At 45.3% G+C, this 19,432-nt stretch overlaps 1 protein-coding gene and 1 long non-coding RNA gene across 6 annotated transcripts in view; one reads left to right on the top strand and one right to left on the bottom strand.

The window, feature by feature from the left end:
- Positions 1-349: 349 nt before the first annotated feature.
- On the bottom strand, positions 350-14,879 carry LOC129708690 (uncharacterized). Of its 4 annotated transcripts, XR_008725393.1 has the most exons (4): positions 8,533-9,440; positions 7,926-8,090; positions 4,668-4,713; positions 350-996 (listed from the first exon to the last, which is right to left on the bottom strand). It is a non-coding gene; the product is annotated as an uncharacterized LOC129708690 (long non-coding RNA). The 4 variants fall into 4 exon arrangements; XR_008725395.1 differs by lacking the exons at positions 4,668-4,713; positions 8,533-9,440 and adding an exon at positions 14,736-14,879 and having other exon boundaries at positions 525-996; XR_008725392.1 differs by lacking the exon at positions 4,668-4,713 and having other exon boundaries at positions 526-996; positions 8,533-9,421.
- A 1,265-nt stretch (positions 14,880-16,144) lies between these two features.
- LOC129708687 (chemokine-like protein TAFA-3) overlaps positions 16,145-19,432 on the top strand; it is a 185,398-nt gene continuing 182,110 nt past the window's right edge. For both annotated transcript variants that reach the window (XM_055654612.1, XM_055654611.1), the window contains exon 1: positions 16,145-16,883. In XM_055654612.1, coding sequence (XP_055510587.1) covers positions 16,553-16,883 — 331 coding nt within the window. In that variant the 5' untranslated portion in view covers positions 16,145-16,552. The remainder of the gene's footprint in view (positions 16,884-19,432) is intronic.

Raw genomic sequence — 19,432 nt, 5'->3', positions numbered from 1 at the left:
GTCATACTCATTTCGAGTGACCGCTGATGATGGTAGGAGTGTTAGTGTATGAAATGATCTCTGGTCAGCGGGATCGCAGTGTTTCCACACTGTATCACTAAACTAAACTAACACTAAGAGTTAATTTCCGGATGCTACCAAATTGTTTGTGGTACAAGCTGTGCCAGTTCCTGCGACTATCAGGACTGATGGCTGTCATCCGGAAAAAAAGAGTAATGCCCCTGTCCCACTTAGGAAACCTGAACGGAAACCTCTGGAGACTTTGCGCCCCACCCAAGGTTTCCGTACAGTTCCCGAAGTTGCAGGTGGTTGCCAGAAGTTGCAGGTAGTGGAAGCAGGTAGGGAGACTGACAAAAACCTCCGGGAACCGCACGGAAACCTTGGATGGGGCACAAAGTCTCCAGAGGTTTCCGTTCAGGTTTCCTAAGTGGGACAGGGGCATAAGCTGTTCATGGCTCTAATCAGCCAACAACATTGAATCAGGTTTTACTTGTAATTTATTTTGCATCTGTGCTTCACTGGATAGTATTTATTACCCATTCCTCATTTTCCTTTGAGAAGATGGTGGTGGTTAGTCCATTTCAGAAGTGGGTTGAAGTCGCACATTGATTCGGTTTATTATTGTCATGTGCACGAAGGTAGTGTGAAAGGCTTTCTAGATGATAATGATACTTTATTGTCACATGTACCTAGCTCACAATATAGATAAGCACAATCATAGATAAGTACAGAGGTGCAATGACTGGAGCTTAACAGTAGATTTCATCAAGGCGTTTCTGGCACCCACAAAGTTTCAAGAGCGCAGTCTTGACTTGGCCTTAAAGGCCTGTTGTCCCAGCAGCACCGATCCTCTCCTCCATCCACCGCCATCTTGAAAACGGCCCTTTGACAATAGCCGTCATTGACTCTCTCCACCCTCCTCCCCGGTTCCTCGTCGGGTGAGCCAGGCGTGGTGTGGCTGTGGTTTGCGGCCTTTGCATGTTGTCCAGTCTAATCCTATAATACACATGAATACAATCAAGTAAAACTGGAGTACAATGGGTTGAGCAAATGGAACGGAGCAGGTTTCAACATTGTAGGGTAGCTGTTCCAGAGACAACGTTTGACAATGTCCACAATAAGGCAGGTCAGAGGATCGGACAGTACTCTAACTTATGGAAAGCCCATTCAGCAGTATATTAACAGACAGAAAGAAGCTGCTTTTGAGTCTAGTGTGCACTATCAGACTTCTGTATCTTCCACCTGAGAGGAGTGGGGAGAAGAAGGAATGACCAGGGTGGGACATGTCTTTCATTATGTTGGCTGCTGTCCTGAGGCAGTGTGAAGTGTAGATGAAGTTAATGGTGGGAAGTTTTGTTTGTGTGATGGATTGGGTTACTCACAGCTCTCTGCGATTTGTTGCAGTCTTGGGCCAAGCTGAGATGCAACTGGGCTGAATGCTTCCTATGGTGCATCTGTAGAGCTTGTAAGAGCCGCTGGAGACGTGCCGAATTTCATCTGTCTCCTGACGAAATAGTGGCATTGGTGTATCGCCTTGGCTACACTTCAATGTGGTAGACTGAGAAAATGTGCTGGATTCCACCCTAACTCCAACCTTAACCACATTACCATCACCATCTTGAAGGACGTTAGTGACATTGGATGGATTTTTTTTTTTGACAATTCAGTTGGTTTTTTGGTCTTCATTATTGGAATTAATTTGTGTTGTTTACAACTGAATTAAGTACGACAGCTGCCGGGCTGGGATTTGAACTCTGATCTCTGGGTCTTTAGGGCAGCGCTCTGGGTTACAAGACTATTATCTTAACCACTGGACCATCAATGCACCATGCGTCTGTGATGAGAAAGTGCTATGATTACAGAAAGCTCCTGACATTATCATAATTGACCGCAAAATCTATATTTCCGTGCATTGATATGCATTTGTGAATGCTGACATCCAGATATTGCCAACAACATTTGACAACCAGACAGCTAGTGTGAAGGCATCTGGCACTGGACCTGTGTGTTCATTGTAAACTTTGGCAATGTGCCCACGCATTTTAGACTTGCCAAGGAATCCCATGGGTAACTGAGTGGTTATGTCAGAAAGGTTCTCCGTGTAAAATATTCCTGATCCCAAAATAAAATATCTAGTGGATGGGTAATTTTGATTTTTTTTTTTTGCTTAGCCTTTATCTCTGTAATTTTAATGCTACAATACTGCACTAAATGCAAAAATACTTAGTATTTTTAGTATTTAATACCAAAAATACTCTGGTATTTTTCTCATTGCTCTCAAGGTGGCACAGTAGTGCAGCGGTAGAGTTAATGCCTTACAGCACCAGAGACCCGGGTTAAATTCTGACTACAGGTGCCCTCTGCGCAGAATTTATACATTCTCATAAGGTCATAAGTCATAAGTGCTAGGATCAGAATTAGGCTATTCAGCCCATCAAGTCTACGCCGCCATTCAATCATGGCTGATCTAACTCCATTTTTGTGGGTGCTCCAGATTCCTCCTACAACCCAAAGACGTACAGGTTTGTAGGTTAATTGGCTTCTGTAAAATGTTGTAAATTGTCCCTAGTTTGTTGGATAGTGCCATCTTGTTACCTTGTTACCTTCTTGCTTTAAATGTATGTATGAAAAGTCTTTGGATTCTCTTTAATTCGACTTGCCAATGACATTTCATGGCACCTGCAGCTCCTCTGAATTCCCTACTTTCATTTAGAGAAACAGCATGGAAACAGGCCCTTCAGCCCACAGAGTCCATGCCGACCAGCGATCACCTGTACACTGGTTCTATCCTACACACAAGGGACATTTTACTGAAGGCAATTAACCTACAAACATGCATGCCTTTGGAATATGGGAGGAAACCGGAGCATGCGTAGAAAACCCACGTGGTCACAGGGAGAATGTGCAAACTCCGTGCAGACAGCACCTATAGTCAGGATCGAACAAGGGTCTCTGGCGCTGTAAGGCAGCAACTCTACTACTGCGCCACTGTGCCACTCTAACATTCTGGGTCACTATGCTGAGGTCAGTGTGTGATATGTAAGCTCAAAATTTCAGAGGCAGAGAACAGTTCAGTCGGCACAATGACTGTAAATGGCAGCGTACGGCACCAGGAACCAGTGTGATTTTTCTTCTGTAAGAGCTCTTCACCCTGAGTGGTGACTCAGCCTGTGTGATTATCCCATGTTTGTTGTACACCAGTGAATGTATTAAATCAATGTCTGACATCTAAAAAGCAGGTGGGAGAAGTTTTTTTTAGAAGCAAATGCCAAGTACAGTTGCTTTGCTATTGATCACAAAATCCATTACACTCCTTGGAGATTGTTGAGGTACAAGAGTGATGGGCACAGGTCTCAGCGGTAGAGTTGCTGCCTTAAAACGCCAGAGACCCCGGTTCAATTCTGACTATGGGTGCTGTCTGTGCGGTGTTTGTACTGTATGTTCTCCCTGTGACCACGTGGGTTTTCTCCAGGTTCTCTGGTTTCCTCCCACATTCCATAGATGTGCAGGTTTGTAGGTTGTAGAAATAAAGAACTGCAGATGCTGGTTTATACCAAAGATGGAGTAACTCAACGGGTCAGGCAGCATCTCTGGTGAAAAAGGATGGATGGCGTTTCAGGTCGGGACCCTTCTTCAAACTGAAGAAGTAGCCTGACCAGAAACATCACCCATCCTGTATGGAGTCACTACCAAAAGTTGTGTTTATGTCAGGTTTGTAGGTTAATTGGCTTCTGGAAATTGCCCCTAGTGTGTGGAGAGTGGATGCAAAAGTAGGATAACATGGAACTAGTGGAACAGATGATCGATTGTCAACATGGCCTCAGTGGATTGTAGAGCCTATTTCCATGCTATTTCCCTAAAGTAAACAGAAGGGTCCCAATCTGAAATGTCACTTATCCATGTTCACCAAAGATGCTGTCTAACCCGTTGAGATACTCCAGCATTTTGTGTCCTTGCAGGAGCTGATATGTGTTTCCAGCATTTGTCATTATTTGCTTTTCACCCTGATTTCATGTGCAAAGGGCATAAATAAACATGGGATTCTATACAATATGTTTTTTTTTTAATTTTGGATCATTGTGAAAATGTAATACTACTGGATGTGAAATGGTTACTGTTTCCTCAATGAAATCTGATACATGAACATGGGGCATAAAACATAGAATCTAGGGTAGCACAGTGGCGCAGCTGGCAGAACTGCTGCCTCTGTGTCAAAGACCCAGGTTCGATCCTGAGGTTGGATGCTGTCTGTGCAGAGTTTGCACGTTCTCCCCGTGACTGCGTGGATTTCCTCCAGGTGCTCCAGTTTCCTCCCAAATCAGCAAGACACGCAGATTTAGAGGTTAATTGGCCTCTGAAAATTGCCCCCAAGGTGAAGGGAGAGATGTGAAAGTGGGATAACATTAACCATAAAACAGTACAGCACAGGAACATGTGTTTTGGCCCAGCATGTCTGTGCAGAATATGATGCAAAGATAAACTAGCTGCACATGATCCATATCCCACCATTCCCTGGAAATCCATATGCCTACCAAAAAGCATCTTAGCGGTTACTATTGCATCGCAATCCACCACCACCACCCCTGGTAATATGTTCCAGACACCCACCACCCTCTATGTAAAAAAAAATGTCCAACACATCTCCTTTTAAACATTGCCCCACTCACCTTAAACTTTGCCCCACTACGCCCCCTTGTCTTTGGCAATTCAACCCTGGAAAAAATGTTCTGATAGCCACACTTTGGCGGCAAAAACAAGGGGGCAGATTATTATCTCAATGGGGTTAGGTTAGGTAAGGGGGAGGTACAGAGAGTCCTGGGTGTCCTTGTACGCCAGTCACTGAAAGTTGGTATGCAGGTACAGCAGGCAGTGAAGAAAGCTAATGGAATGTTGGTCTTCACAACAAGAGGATTTCAGTATAGGAGTAAAGTGGTTCTTCTGCAGTCGTATAGGGCTCTGGTGAGACCACATCTGGAGTATTATGTACAGTTTTGGTCTCCTAATTTGAGGAAGGACATCCTGTGATTGAGGCAGCGCAGCGTAGGTTCATGAGATTGATCCCTGGGATGGCGGGACTGTCATATGAGGAAAGATTGAAAAGACTAGGCTTGTATTCACTTGAGTTTAGAGGATGAGGGGGGTTCTTATAGAAACATATAAAATTATAAAAGGACTAGACAAGCTAGATGCAGGAAAAATGTTCCCAATGTTGGGCGAATCCAGAACCAGGGGCCACAGTTTTAGAATAAAGGGGATGCCATTTAAGACTGAGGTGAGAAAAAACTTTTTCACCCAGAGAGTTGTGAATTTGTGGAATTCCCTGCCACAGAGGGCAGTGGAGGCCAAATCGCAGGATGGATTTAAGAGAGAGTTAGATAGAGCTCTAGGGGCCAGTGGAATTAAGGGATACGGGGATAAGGCAGGCACGGGTTATTGATTGGGAACGATCAGCCATGTTCGCAATGAATGGTGGTGCTGGCTCGAAGGGCCGAATGGCCTCCTCCTGCACCTATTTTCTATGTTTCTATTTTTCTATGTTTCTAGTCTACCATATCTGTGTCTGTCATAATTTCATATACTTCTACCAGGTCTCTCCTCAACCTCCAGCATTCCAGAGAAAACAAGCAAAATTGTTGGGAAACAACCACTCCTTATAACTATTCCCCCCTAATCCAGACAGCATTCTGGTAAACCTGTTCTGCTACCTCTCCAAAGCCTCCACATCCTTCCTGTAATGGGGCGACCAGTACATTACGCAATACTCTAAATGCAGCCTAACCAAAATTATATTAAAACTACATTGTGACTTCCTGACTCATACTCAACACCCCGATCAACGAGGGCAAGCATACCACTCAATCTACCTGTGGTGCCATGGTTTATATTTGTATAATATGTTCTATTGTGTCTGGATTGTGGGCTACACTTGAAATTAGAGGCATAGAGTCATACAGACTGGAACCGGCCCCTTCAGCACAACTTGCCGACACAAACCAACATGCCCCACCTACACTAGTTTCACCAGCGTCTGTCTGTCTGTCTGTCTGTCTGTCTGTCTGTCTGTCAATCTATCTATCTATCTTGTTTATCAGTGAGTCTGTCTGTGAGTCATGCCCTGAATTATGCCAAAATGGTACATGACAGCGCTACAATTTCTGGGCCACCTTACTCACAGTTGTCTCGTGGTGTGTTTTTTTTTTATCATGTTTCGCTCAGATTGATGTTATATTTTACAAGTTATTCACATTTTTAACGTTACAAAAAACTTTGGGAAAAATTTCTTCCATCTGCACACTGGCAGTTACAGCTATGATGTCACAATGGGAACCAAATCCTTGCTGGCCCTCCCCACAACAATGTTGCAATCGCAGAACACTGAGTCCTGCCAGCAAGTTTTTTAAAGTTTAAAAACAGGGAGGTTGAAGAGGAGAGGGAGTTCTGGGGGAGGCAGGGGAAGTGCAATTGGATTATTTTTTAAAGTCCTGGCAGCAAGTGCAATTGGGAGGCTGAAAAGGGAGTGCTGGGGATAAGGGGAAATGAGCCGCCGCTGCGCAGTTGGGGGCTATGGGTGAGTGGTGGAATATTGTGTTGGGAGAACGGGTTGCATTGGGAAAACAGATGAGTGGTGGAATATTGTGTTGGGGAAAGGGTTGTGTTGGAGGACCAAGCCTCCCATGTGACAGGAACACAATGGGTCCCACTTGGTCTAGTATATATATTACTAAAACTCTCATCTTGTTTTGTGCATGCATGTGTGTGCTTGTGCATGTGAGTGCGTCATGGCCTGAACTATGCCAAAACCGTATATGAAAGCGTTACAATTTTTGGACCACCTTACTCACAATTGTCTTGTGGTGTGTTTTTTTTAATCAAGTTTAGCTCAGATTGATGTTATATTTTACAAGTTATTCACATTTTTTAGCTATGACATCATAATGGGATTGTAGCCCTGCCCGTTACAATGCTACAATCCCAGGACACTGAGTTCTGCCAACCATAGCAAGTGCAATTGCATTTTTTAATAGTTTAAAATGAGGGAGTGTAAATAACGGGAAATGAGCTGCCCTGCACAGTTGGGGACTATGGGTGAGTGGTTGAATCTTGCATTGGGGGAATGGGTGGCATTGGGGGACCAGGGCTCCCATGTGACAGGGACCCAAACGGGTCCCACTTGGTCTAGTATATTACTAAAACTCTCATCTTGTATGTTTATATATTTGTTTGTATGAATGTTCCCGAAATGCAGCCAAAACAGTACACTATAGCACAATCATTTTAGGCTCACCTTACCATTCACCTGGGGTTTGCAGTAGCAAGTTTCGTTCCATTTGATAAAGTAATTCCCAAGTTATTCCCTTAATGTTTAAAGGGTGGTGAATGTATGTTTGTGTGGAAAGGGTGGTGGATGTATGTTACCCCTCGGTAATTAATTTGCAACCTCATATCAAAAATTCACGGGCGGGAGGTAGCTGCAACGTCAAGTTGTTACAATTTGGTGCACATTCATTTAACCGCATCCAGTTTATCTGCGCTGAATCAAACGGAGCTTCATTATTCCGTCCCCTCTAATGTGTGCAATTGAACCAGCACTTGACGCATTGGTGATCGTCAAATCCTTCGTTCGGCATCTTGACTTATTCAGAAGCAATTCCGAACGCGCCGAAACGCAGCAGGCATGACCATTCTTGTCCGTGTTCATCAGTGTTATTTTGCGAAATGCCTGCACCGTTTATAGTGGAGAGAGTGATCAGGCGCACGGTATTGATATCAACCGTGTGGGTATGGAGTCTCGGATATTGATTCCGGATAGATTCTATTATTGGATGTCAGCTTCGACAGAAACCGTGTTGCGGATGTCAGCAGCATTTTTTTTTCGTGTGTGAGATCTGTAGAAGTATTTATTTGTAATAGTTAAAACTCCATACCTTACCACGCAGATGGAAACGGTGCAATTGTATTCTGAGCTCTTGAAAATCGTTTCCCCTTGCATTTGTCCCCCTTTGCCTTTCTATGTATGTGTAACATGTGTAAACTCGTTGTTTCCTCGCCCCCGCCGTCGCCAGTTCTCAGAAGGAACACGCAAGTGAAATCTAAAGCAGCAAAGACAAACGCGAGTAGTTATTACCGAGACGCTGCACTGAAACCGTTGCTTTGTGTTTAAAAACCCCTTCCCTAAACCGCGCTCCCTCGTCACCACACACCCTCTCTAGTACAATTATATAACATGGATAGCGCTTGGCTTCGGAGTAGAAATGGCCACTACTTAACCTCATTGCTAGTATCAACATCCCACATGAAGCAGTGGAGCCGATGAGCTTTAAGTTTCTGGTTATTGTTTATTTGGTTGGGGGGCGGCGTTAGGCGAAGGTAGGGCCCTATAAACAGTCCGGGTCTATTCTTACATGGCCTTGACGTAGCCAGGCAGGTTTCCATTCACTGAAACCTGCGCAAACTCTTCGAGCCGCGCATTGTAAATTGTTGGAGATATTTGAAATAAACAGTTCTCCCTTCAGTTTGAACAGTGTATTTTACCTGTGTTCCTGTCCTGTGTTCCCGTCCTGTGGGTAGTTTGACTTGGATCCGTCCCATGCGAGGCACAGGGTCTCGACCCGAAACGTCACCTATTCTTCTTCTCCAGAGATGCTGCCTGACCCGCCGAGTTACTCCAGCTTCTTTGTGCGTAAACTGGCATTTGCGGTTCCTTCTCGCGCACCCCAACACCTCTCAGCCCTTCAGACGGGCGCTGTCCAGAGTGCTGAAAGTCGGGCCCGGCCTCTTGAATTACCTGATCTCCGAACTGTGCAAACAGCGAGGGCTGATACCAAGTCGCCACGTGTAGCTCTAATTCATTTCAGGTTGGTCCGTATCCTCTCGTTGTCACGGCCTTCCTGTCTGGACACTTGCTTTTTTAAGGTAACCCTATAGAGCGCCCAGTTGTTGGAGAACCGCCAGCGTCTTTTATCCTGAGCCTTCTCTACTGAAATAACATCCAGGTCGGCTCTCCATTGTGTCGCTGAAGTTCACTAAAGAAGGTTATGATGTGACTGATTTGTTCAGATGGATCGATACTGGCTGTATCAGTAAAATGCCATCACATTTTTGGTTTCTAGCTATAATATCTGCGCTTCTAATTGCCTTGTGGAGTAAGTATGAGTTAATTTATTAAAACGAGAGTCCGATGTGGGATCTCAATAGCATATAAATCTCGTGGATTGTGGTGTTTAATAACCTGACAGCCGTTTCAGCAGTGAATTAGTTTATTACAGCGTTATAATTAATTTGCATATTCATATATCAAACGAGACCCTCCTTCAAATGCATAAAGAGGACATTAACATGCGTGATATATTTGCTGTTATGAAAGAATTGGATTTCATAATTGTTTGAAATGGATTTTGTAATTTGTGCTATGTTTTCTATCGTGGAGATATGGCTGAGAATTTGCTGATTTTTTTCTGGCATAATGAAATACTAGCAATCTTACGTTTTTTACTATTTTCAAATTACAAAGCAAAGTAGTTCTGGGATTTAGTTATCCTTTTGCAGATTGAGTTCACATTTAACTTTAAGATTCTCTTTAAAATAAGGGTGGGGTTGGTTGATAGATCTAATTCTCTCAATATTCAACTGCCCGGTAGAATGATATAACATTATGAACGGCATAGATAGGATAGACACTCAGAATTAAAGCATGGAATAATCTCCACCCTACTATAGTTACCCAACCAGATGCAACTAATTTTAAAGTAGCTCTTTCTTCCCAATAACCCTTTCTGGCTTAAGCCCTCCCTTCACCACCTCCAGTTTAAATTCCATTTGGAATATTTTGGAGGACCACGAAACCAAGAACCAAGAACCTTTGTTTTCCCAGGGTGGACATATCAAAGACTAGAGGGGTTAGCTTTAAGGTGAGATGGACAAAGTATAAAGAAGTATTCAGAATCGTTTCCTCAGTCAATATGTAGAGGACCCTGCAAGGGACAGGGCAAAGCTTGATCTACTCTTAGGCAATTGGGAAGGGCAAGTGATTAAAGTGTCCGTGAGTAAGCATGTTAGGATCAGTGGATCTATTAGCTTTAAGATAGTCATGGATAAAGACAGGGCAGGTCCACAAGTTAACATTCTGAATTGGGGTAAACATAATTTGATGGTATTAGACAGGAATTTGCTAAAGTTGATTGGAGTAGGTTGCCTGTGGGCAAAGGAACATTTAGAAAATGGGATGCTTTTAGACATCTGATAGCAAGAGTACAGGTCATGCATGTTCCTGTTGGAGCGAAGGACAAGGCAGGTGGGAGTAGGACGCTTGGATGATGAGAGCAATTGAGGTTCTGGTCAGGGAAAAAGAGGAGACAATGGACAGAAAGAAACTGCTGGAATCAAATGTATCCCTGGAGGAGTTTGGGGAACTGAGGCATAAGAAGGAACTCAGGAGGGCAAAAGAGGAGGCAGGAGATAGCTCTGGTTGATAATGTTAAAGACAATCTAAACATATATTATAAATGCATCTTATAAATGTTTCCCACTTAAAGGAAAGAGGGTTGGTTGAGAAACAGTTGGGTTTCTCAGAAAATGATGATCTCTGTAGAGCTGCAGGAGATGGGCAAAGTCTTCAATGAATATTTCTCCTCCATTTCTACTGTGAAAAAGACATTAAGATGGGAGATAGACATAAATTGTTGGAGTAACCCAATGGGTCATGCAGCATCTCAGGAGAAAAAGGATGGGTGATGTTTCCGGTTGGAACCCATCTTCAGACTGAAAGTAGGGGGTTGGGGGGGGGGGAGAGATGAATAGCTGGAGGCTCAGGGACAGCTATATATTGCTTCAGGCAGGGCATTGTCTGGTAGGTCCACTGTTGGCTAGGGAAAGTGTGATCTCAAGAGAAACAATGTGGAGATCTGTGGAACTGGTAAACTAACTTGGGAGAAGGGGCAAGGAGGGAAGGGAGAAGGGAGAGAGGTATGAGATTAAGTTATTTAAAAATGAGAGAATTTAATATTCATACCACTGGGTTGTAAACTACCCAAGCAAAATGTGAGGAGCTGTTCCTGTAATTTGCATGTGACCTTAGTCTGGCAGAGGAGGAGGCCCAGGACAGAAAGGTTGGTATGGGAAGGGGGAGAGTTGAGATGGTTGGCAACCGAGAGATCCTGTAGGCCTTGGTGGACTGAGCATATGTGTTCAGCGAAATGCTCGCTGAGTCTATGTCTGGTCTCGTCATTGTACAGAAGCCCACTAGATGCAGTAGATGAGGTTAGAGGAGCTACATGTGAACCTCTATCTAAGTGAGGGTCAGTACTACCTATGACTACAGGCTGATTTGACCCTGTAAATGCAATACAAATTAAGGAAAGCTGTAGTTTTAAAGAATGATCACCATAAAGCCATTGATAACATGGGCGAACATGCATTATTTGCATATACAGTAAACCCTCCTTACAATGGACCATGGAGGGAAGGGGGAATAGTGCGGGTTATTGCTGATTGTCGGATAAAACAGAGTAAGGGTTTTCCCCACATTGTCATCACTGCCCAGGTGACTGGTCAGAATACTGGAGCCCCATCACTGATAACCCAGCCGGGCCCCCCTCACCACATGGAGTGCAGCGGCCCAAGGTGGCCGCCTGGCACCACTGTCCAGCACGGCTGGGGAACGCCAATAACCGCTGCTCCCGCTGCTGATTCCCATGTTTGGTGATGGAGAGCACAGTGGGAGGTCTGGGGTGGCGGTGTGGCTGGTTAAGGATAACGTGTCCCGTTCTAAGCGAGACTCCCACAACTACTGCCCACCCAGAGTTCAGGGTGAATGGCTATTGAATAAGGAATGTTAGCTCCATTTCTCTTTCCAAAGACGCTAACTTGCTGAGTATACAAAGTTCTCTTTAACAGCTCAAAATATATGTTTGTTACTGCAAGTTAAAAATACTAGAGGCTGTTTGTTACATCGTTTAATAGAGTTACATTTTTAGACCCTGAGATATACATGTGGAAACAGTCCCTTCGGCCCAACAAGTCAGTGCTCGGTACACTAGGAACAATTTACAATTTTTCTTACCAAAACCAATTAACCTACAAACCTGTGCATCTTTGCCATGTGGGAGGAAACCTCACATTTATCCACATTATACTGCATCTGCCATGCATCTGCCCACTCACCCAACCTGTCCAAATCACCCTGCAGCCTCATAGCATCCTCCTCACAGTTCACACTGCCACCAAGCTTTGTGTCATCTGCAAATTTGCTAATATTACTTTGAATCCCTTCTTCTAAATCCTTAATGTATATTGTAAATAGCTGCGGTCCCAGCACCGAGTTTTCGGTACCCCACTAGTCACTGCCTGCCATTCTGAAAGGAACCTGTTAATCCCTACTAATTTCTGACTCCTGGGAACCTGAGGCAGTTCATGCCTATAGCATCAAGAACAATACAGCTTTCAGACATAGACCTGAAACATCACCTATTCCTTTTCTCCAGAGATGCTGCCTGACCCGCTGAGTTACTCTATCAAGCTATGTCTATCTTCAGACTTAAGGTCATCTCTTCTCCCTGCTCCCATCTAGCAAAAGGTACACTGGCTTGAAAGCATGCACCGCCAAACTCAGGAAGAGCTTCTTCCCCTCTGTTATCACGTATCGGGCTTCTGAACGGCTCTTCCATAAGCAGGGATAGTGTCCAATTCACCTCTACCCAATTGTGGACATTGAACTCTGGAACTGATGCTCCACAGTGCTGGGAACTATATTCTGTATTCTGTATCTTCTCCTTTGCTCTACCTTTTGCACGAGGTTGGTATTGTATTTGTGTATTGTATTATCTGATTCGATAGCATGCAAACAAACCTGTTATCTGTACCTCAGTACACTTGACAATAATACACCTAAACCTAAATATTTCTGCTGGGCCCTCTTCACTCGGTCTAAAATAGGCTTCCGCCCTGGAATATCATCTGGCTATTTCCTGCACAGATGCTGATTGACACCACCCCCCCCCCCCCCCCCCCCCCCCCCCCCCCCAGTTCCTCCAGCACTTTATGTTTTGCTAAAGATTCCAGCATCTGCAGTTCCTTGTGTCTCCACCCTACTGTTAATACGGATATTTACAGAAAGGCGGCACTGAGGGTACATTGCAGTCTGCCAGGCTTTACTGGTACACCTTATATTACATCAAGAGGGGTTATCTACATTTAGTGGGATGCCAATACTACTCTATCTCCGCCAAGGCAACCTTTAAAAATAGAAATACGCAAACATTACTCTCTGTCGCCACCTTGCGTTCAGTGGTCAATCATTGAACTGAACACACAGCATGTATGTACGATGCCAATTCGGAGCTCATGCTTTTATAATCCAATCCATCATTTCACAGCACACGCGAGTATGATAACCGAAATATCGCAGTAGCACACTGCATTTTCGGCCCATCAATGATCAACTGGTTTGCTAGTGGCATCAGGCAAGAATCACATCAGAGGGGTAGGAGTGCGCTCCCCATTTTGCCTCCATTTGTTCCAACGGGCAATCGCTGCGGTGGCATTAATAACCACCTGATGTCCGATTAACTTTCAGATTGATGCTCTTCAAATTGGTAGAGGCAGAAACATCAGTCAAAGAGACCGGCGGCTCTGTGCCATTCCCCGTCTTCGATGCCATTCCTTTCAAATTTGCGGAACGGGATTGCATATTGATCCATACCTGCATTCACGACTGCACCATCATTATGTTCTTGGATTAAACCCCCCACCCCCCGTTTTATTTACTATATTCTGTAAAGTCAAGATACCGAGTCGAGATTCTTATATCGCGTCCTTATGTATTTTAGATGTAATTTGACGTGTTGAACGCTGTGAATGGGATTTCATCTGTCCACATTGCAAGACTGAAATGAAATCTGATTTTCCAAACACACACACACACGCAGGATTTAAGGGAGGCATTCTGGGTGTCTAATCATGCATGCTGGCTTTGTGCCATGGCTAATTTTTAACCAATGCGCTAAATACAGGATGCGTGCAGCGTATGGTCAGTGAAAGGTACTTAGAACTAAACGGGTTGATAATTAGTGTCGGTCGATACAGTCTCACTAGCGGAGAAATGTCTTTGACCGCACAGAGCACGGTTCCGAGTGGTGCTCCGAGATGCCTGGCGCTACTAATGAATCGATTCATTGTCACCTTTGTAATTAAAACGCGTAAAATATGTTCAATCAGATCATGTCACGGAGCGCTGGACTCTTAAAAAAAACAAAAAAAACGCTCCCCGTGTTCGCTCTGTTCAGTGTCGGGAAATGTAAACGATTTTTATTTAACGCGCTGTATTCCGAATGCATCGAGTGTGGCGTCTCTCACTGCCTTGCTTGGAAAGGCAAGCAGAGAACACATTGATTCCACGAACTCCGCGTTGTTCATGGATACCCAACAGTTCGACAACAGGAATTTTACTGCATCAAACTTAAATAACTTAAAATATATATTTTCGGGTGTGCCTCACAGTCATTAAATAATTCAACTCGAAGCCTATCACCCGAAAGACGACTGTCCCTTTACCTCCCCCCTCGACTCCATCCAAGGACCCCGACAGTCTTTCCAGGTGAGGCTGAGGTTCACTTGTACCGCCCTCAACCTCATCTACTGTATCCGCTGTTCCAGGTGTCAACTCCCGAACATCGGCGAGACCAAGCGCAGGCTTGACGATCGTTTCGCTGAACACCTCCGCTCAGTCCGCCTTAACCTACCTGACGTCCCGGTTGCTCAGCACTTTAACTCCCCCTCACATTCCCAATCTGATCTTTCTGTCCAGGGCCTCCTCCATTGTCAGAGTGAGGCCCAGCGCAAATTGGAGGAACAGCACCTCATACTTCGCTTGGGCAGCTTACACCCCAGCGATATGAACATTGACTTCTCTAACTTCAAGTAACCCTTGCTTTCCGTCCCCCCCTCTCCTCCTCCCCATCCTCCTCCTCCCCCCCTCTTCCCCCTCCTTCTTCCACCAGTCTTACTGGCTCCGACTCCATTCTATCTGTCCCACCCACTCCTCTGATATCAGACTGCAGAAGCGTCTGGAACCGAAACGTCACCCATTCCTTTTCTCCAGAGATGCTGCCTGTCCCGCTGAGTTACTCCAGCATTTTGTGTGTCTACCACCCGAAAGCCAATGTCTGTATCTTTAAGCGTGCAGCTACAAAATGGCTTAAGGTGATCATTGACTAGCTATGTTGATATATTAAAGGGGTCAGTCTTAAACAAAACAAAAAGACATGTTGGGTTTGGGAAGATTGCGATGTATGTGGGAGAATGTCAAATGTATAACACCACACGAATACATCACAACGGATGGCACTGGATCAGGCTGAAGTTTCATGAAAGATGGACAGTGTGCATTAGCCCTGCTAACCAATTTAAATGATGGTGATATGTATACCTTTCATTTCAATTTATCGATACGCCTTTTTTAAAGTAAGGAAAATGGCAGTTGTTCGGAGGAAATAATTGTCAAGTGTAAAGTTATGAAAATAGCTGAACTTGTGCAATATGAGTCATGGCGGTTGTCATGGAACAATAAACAGGTGGGAACAAATGGCACTGTAAGGCTCAAAGTGCCGGAGTAAATCAGCGGGTCACGCGACGTCTCTGGAGAACATGGATGGGTGATGAATGTTGAATTCTCTAATTTTAAGTAATTTCTACTAACACTCCCCTCCCCTCTTGCACCCTCCCTCCCTCCACCTTAGTCATTAAACCAGTTCCACTGTTCTCCACTGGCCAACAATGGGCCCACCAGGGCAGCACCCTGCATGAGGCCATTTGTGGGCGGCCCTGGCCTTTTCTCGCCTCTTCACCACCCCCCCCCCCCCCCCCCCCCCCCCCCCCTTCTCCTCCCCTCCCTTCAGTCAGAAGAAGGGTCCCGAGCCGAAACGTCACATATCCATGTTCTCCAGAGATGCTGCCTGACCCGTCGAGTCATCCCAGCGTATTGTTCGTGTAAACTAGCATCTGCAGTTCCAGTGTGAAGTAGGGGTTCGGGGTTATGGTGGACCCAGGCCCAAAACGCCACCTATTCCCTTTCTTTCGAGATGCTGCCTGATCCGCTGAGTTACTCCAGCACTTTGTGTCTTTTTGTGTGTGTGTGTGTGTCTGTGTGTAAACGTGCACCTGCCGTTCCTCGTTTTTAACAAACGCTATTGACTGGACCACCTTAAAAAATAAGACCCAATCCGCGGCAGAGATGTATCTGTGTATCAGACGTTACACAAACTTTTCTCTTCCGCACCGTGAAAAAAAGCCGAGGGTGCCAGCATGAATATTTTAACGTGACGCCCGCCAGTCAGTGCATTAAACACCCTTGATTTATTTCTGGGCCGTTCGCAGCGCTAGCAGGGTTAATTACGCGTCGTTCCTTTCACGGATAATTACAACAGGCGATCGATAGACGCTGCTAAAGCTGTGACTGGGCGCAGCCGGAGACCTTGTTGCTGCAGGGGTTCAGGCTGAACGTGGTTCCCGTGGCGTGGAGGGGGATAGAGGGCAGAAAAGCTGGGCTTTGGTGACCCAGATGCTTAACCCGCCCAGTGGCCCGCCACGCCTGTGCGTTCGAGGTGGTTTGGCACCGCCGTTGGACTGGAGGCTTGCACAGGTGCCTCGCTTTTGGATTAGCGCCGCGTCTTTTTGTGCTGTTTCTCTGGTCTTTGCAATCGCCCGCCGACTTCTGTGGCTTGGATGTGGAGAGAGGATGTTCATGTGTGCGCTTGAGACGCACAGAAGCCGCGCTCCGAAGCCGGGAGACCCCAGCATGTTGTCGGCCTCCAGAGGACTGAACGCCGGCGTCGGAGCCGCACTTTGTTGCCTGCTTCTCTGGATTATCATCTCGCACTTAGTCAAAGAAGGTAAACCTGCCATGATAAATAGCACTGCATTATTCTGACACGGCTAACCTGATAAAGTTCTAGTGGGAGACACACAGAGAGAGAATTGCATCTTGTTTCCCCCCCAGAACCCTATCCTTCTAATTTCTGATGCCTTTTACCGTGTAATGTTTGGACATGGAGCTAATATCACAGCCGTGACACGCGGCGATGATTATTGAGATGGATTTTGCAGCGAAATAAGCTCCGAACACCTACACACGCCTGCGCAATTAATAAATATGTACGCATTTTCTCTCTTGCGTATATGGCTAACGGCGGCTTATATTCTGTATCATGTGTTTATGTCAGTAATTCAAACACACACACAAACACACGTTTCTCTTGCAGCGGTTTGAACCAGTGAAGTCGGTGTCTTACACTACTCTGCGACAGGGCGCCGAGGTTGGAAGTAGGAGTTTTTTTGGGGGGGAGGGGGTAGGAAGGCACGAGGAATTAAGTGGGGGCGACCGAGCTCCGACGAATGCTTCAAGACTTTCGCAAGCTTAGCAACAGCCCTGGCGCTGCCAAGGAGTGTAATGTTACAGAGGGGACAGTGAGAGGAATCCAAATGGTAGAGGCAGTTGGCATTAATGACTGCAGCCGGATAACAAAGTTGGCTGAAACCACCTTATACCGAGTGTTATGTTCCGCTCGGTTACTTTTTCGAGGCGTATACGTTGTAAAAAGAGAGTGCCCGCAGCGGCACATGTAGCATCGGGCAGGAAGTATTAGAGCGATTTTTATTATTTTTGGAGCTTCCCCGTGACCTTTGAATTGGTGCCATGATTGGGGCACTCGGTCTACAGAGGTAAATCTATGCACCTGATCCAAATTGCTGGAGTAGCTCAGTAACTGGTGTCATTTTTCTCCAGAGATGCTGACTGACTCGCTGAGTTACTCCAGCACTTTGTATGTATCTATCTACTGGAGTAACTCGGCGGATCAGGCAGCATCCCTGAAGAACATGGAACGGCGACGGAACCCTTCTTCAGACAGTGTTAAAACCCTGAATCCAAACATCACTTCAGTTCATATGTAGTAACGATGAAACTGCAGATGTTGGTTTAGAAAAAAAAAATACACGAGGTGCTGGAGTAACTCGGCCGGTCGGGGCAGCACCTGTGGAGGGAATGTATGGGTAACGTTTCGTGTCGGGACCCCTCTTCACACTACGCAAACTATCCATGTTCTCCAGGGCTGCATGACCCTCCGAGTTACTCCAGCACTTTGTCTTTTTTCTGTAAATCAGTACCTGCATTTCCTTGATTCTACGTTAACTCCAGCGGTGCTTGGATTCGGGGCTAGGGAGGTCTGAAGAAGGATCCAGACCCGAAACGTCACCTATTCATGTTCTCCAGCTATGCTGCCTGACCCGCCGAGTTACTCCAGCACTTTGTGCCTTTTATTTCTGTAGACCAGCATCTGCAGTTCCTAATGTCTCCATATATAACCCCATAATTTGTCGATATTTCCAAGTTGGCCATTAGCTGGACGCGACTTAATTCCAGTCTTTGATACTGGGATCTGGGAAGCGAGATCTTCTGTTCCAAATATCATGAAGGTTTTTAGCTTTTGGAAGTTTCTATGCACGCAGCGTTCACCGTTCGCTATTGGATGTCAAAACCTAATGAAAGCGGCCTCCGGGATATATCCAATGACTGGAGCAGATTACTTTTATTTTGCAAGTGCGAATTAATGAATATCTGCCACTGTTTCTATAGATGTCAGAATAATTGGAAAGGGAACGCTACTTTAAAAAAACCCGTTCAAGATCGTTAAATATTACTCATAGTGTATTGCCAATAACAGTATTTACTCAGAGAACCGTTCGTTCAATTGCAAATTCAAAGGCCCTATCTGATTGGGGGGGGACAACGAGCGCCATTTGGCTTGGGCCTCATTCATGCCTGTCTGCTCCAAAGGGATCTTGATTTGGGGGCCTCTAAAATGGAGGGGCCTCTGCTTGATCTTGATTTGGGTGCCTCTAACATTGAATTTGGCCTGGGCCTCAGTTCATCTATGAGAGGGCCTGCCTGTATCTTTCTCTTCACTCTACCTCCTGCACTTGAGTTTGGCTTGATTGTATCTGCAGTGTATGTATATGTATTATTATCCAATCTATCCCCTGTTTGGATAGCATGCACAACAAAGCTTTTCACTGTATGTGCATGTGGCAATAATGAACTTTAATCTAAAAATCTAAGTCAAGACAGTCTGAAATTAGCAGGTGGGTGATCCCATTATAATAAGCACCCAATCAATTAGTTTGAAGACTTTGGTCTTTGCCCGAAACAACGCCGATCCAAGTACTCTGCGGGATGCTGCCTGACCCACTGAGTTACTCCAGTACTTTGCATTTTAACAATACTCCAGCTGTGGTTTCATCAATGACAAATACATTTTTAACATCATGGGCAGCACAGTGGCCAGGTAGTAGAGTTGCTGCCTTACAGCGCCAGAGAACCAGATTTGGATCCTGACTACAGGTGCTGTCTGCATGGTGTTTGTATGCTCTCCTTGTGACTGCA

Source organism: Leucoraja erinacea, chromosome 24 (assembly GCF_028641065.1).
Source record: "Leucoraja erinacea ecotype New England chromosome 24, Leri_hhj_1, whole genome shotgun sequence".
NCBI lineage: Eukaryota > Metazoa > Chordata > Chondrichthyes > Rajiformes > Rajidae > Leucoraja > Leucoraja erinaceus.
The sequence above is the reverse complement of the archived record's forward strand: the minus strand, read 5'-3'. Positions and strand labels throughout refer to the sequence as shown.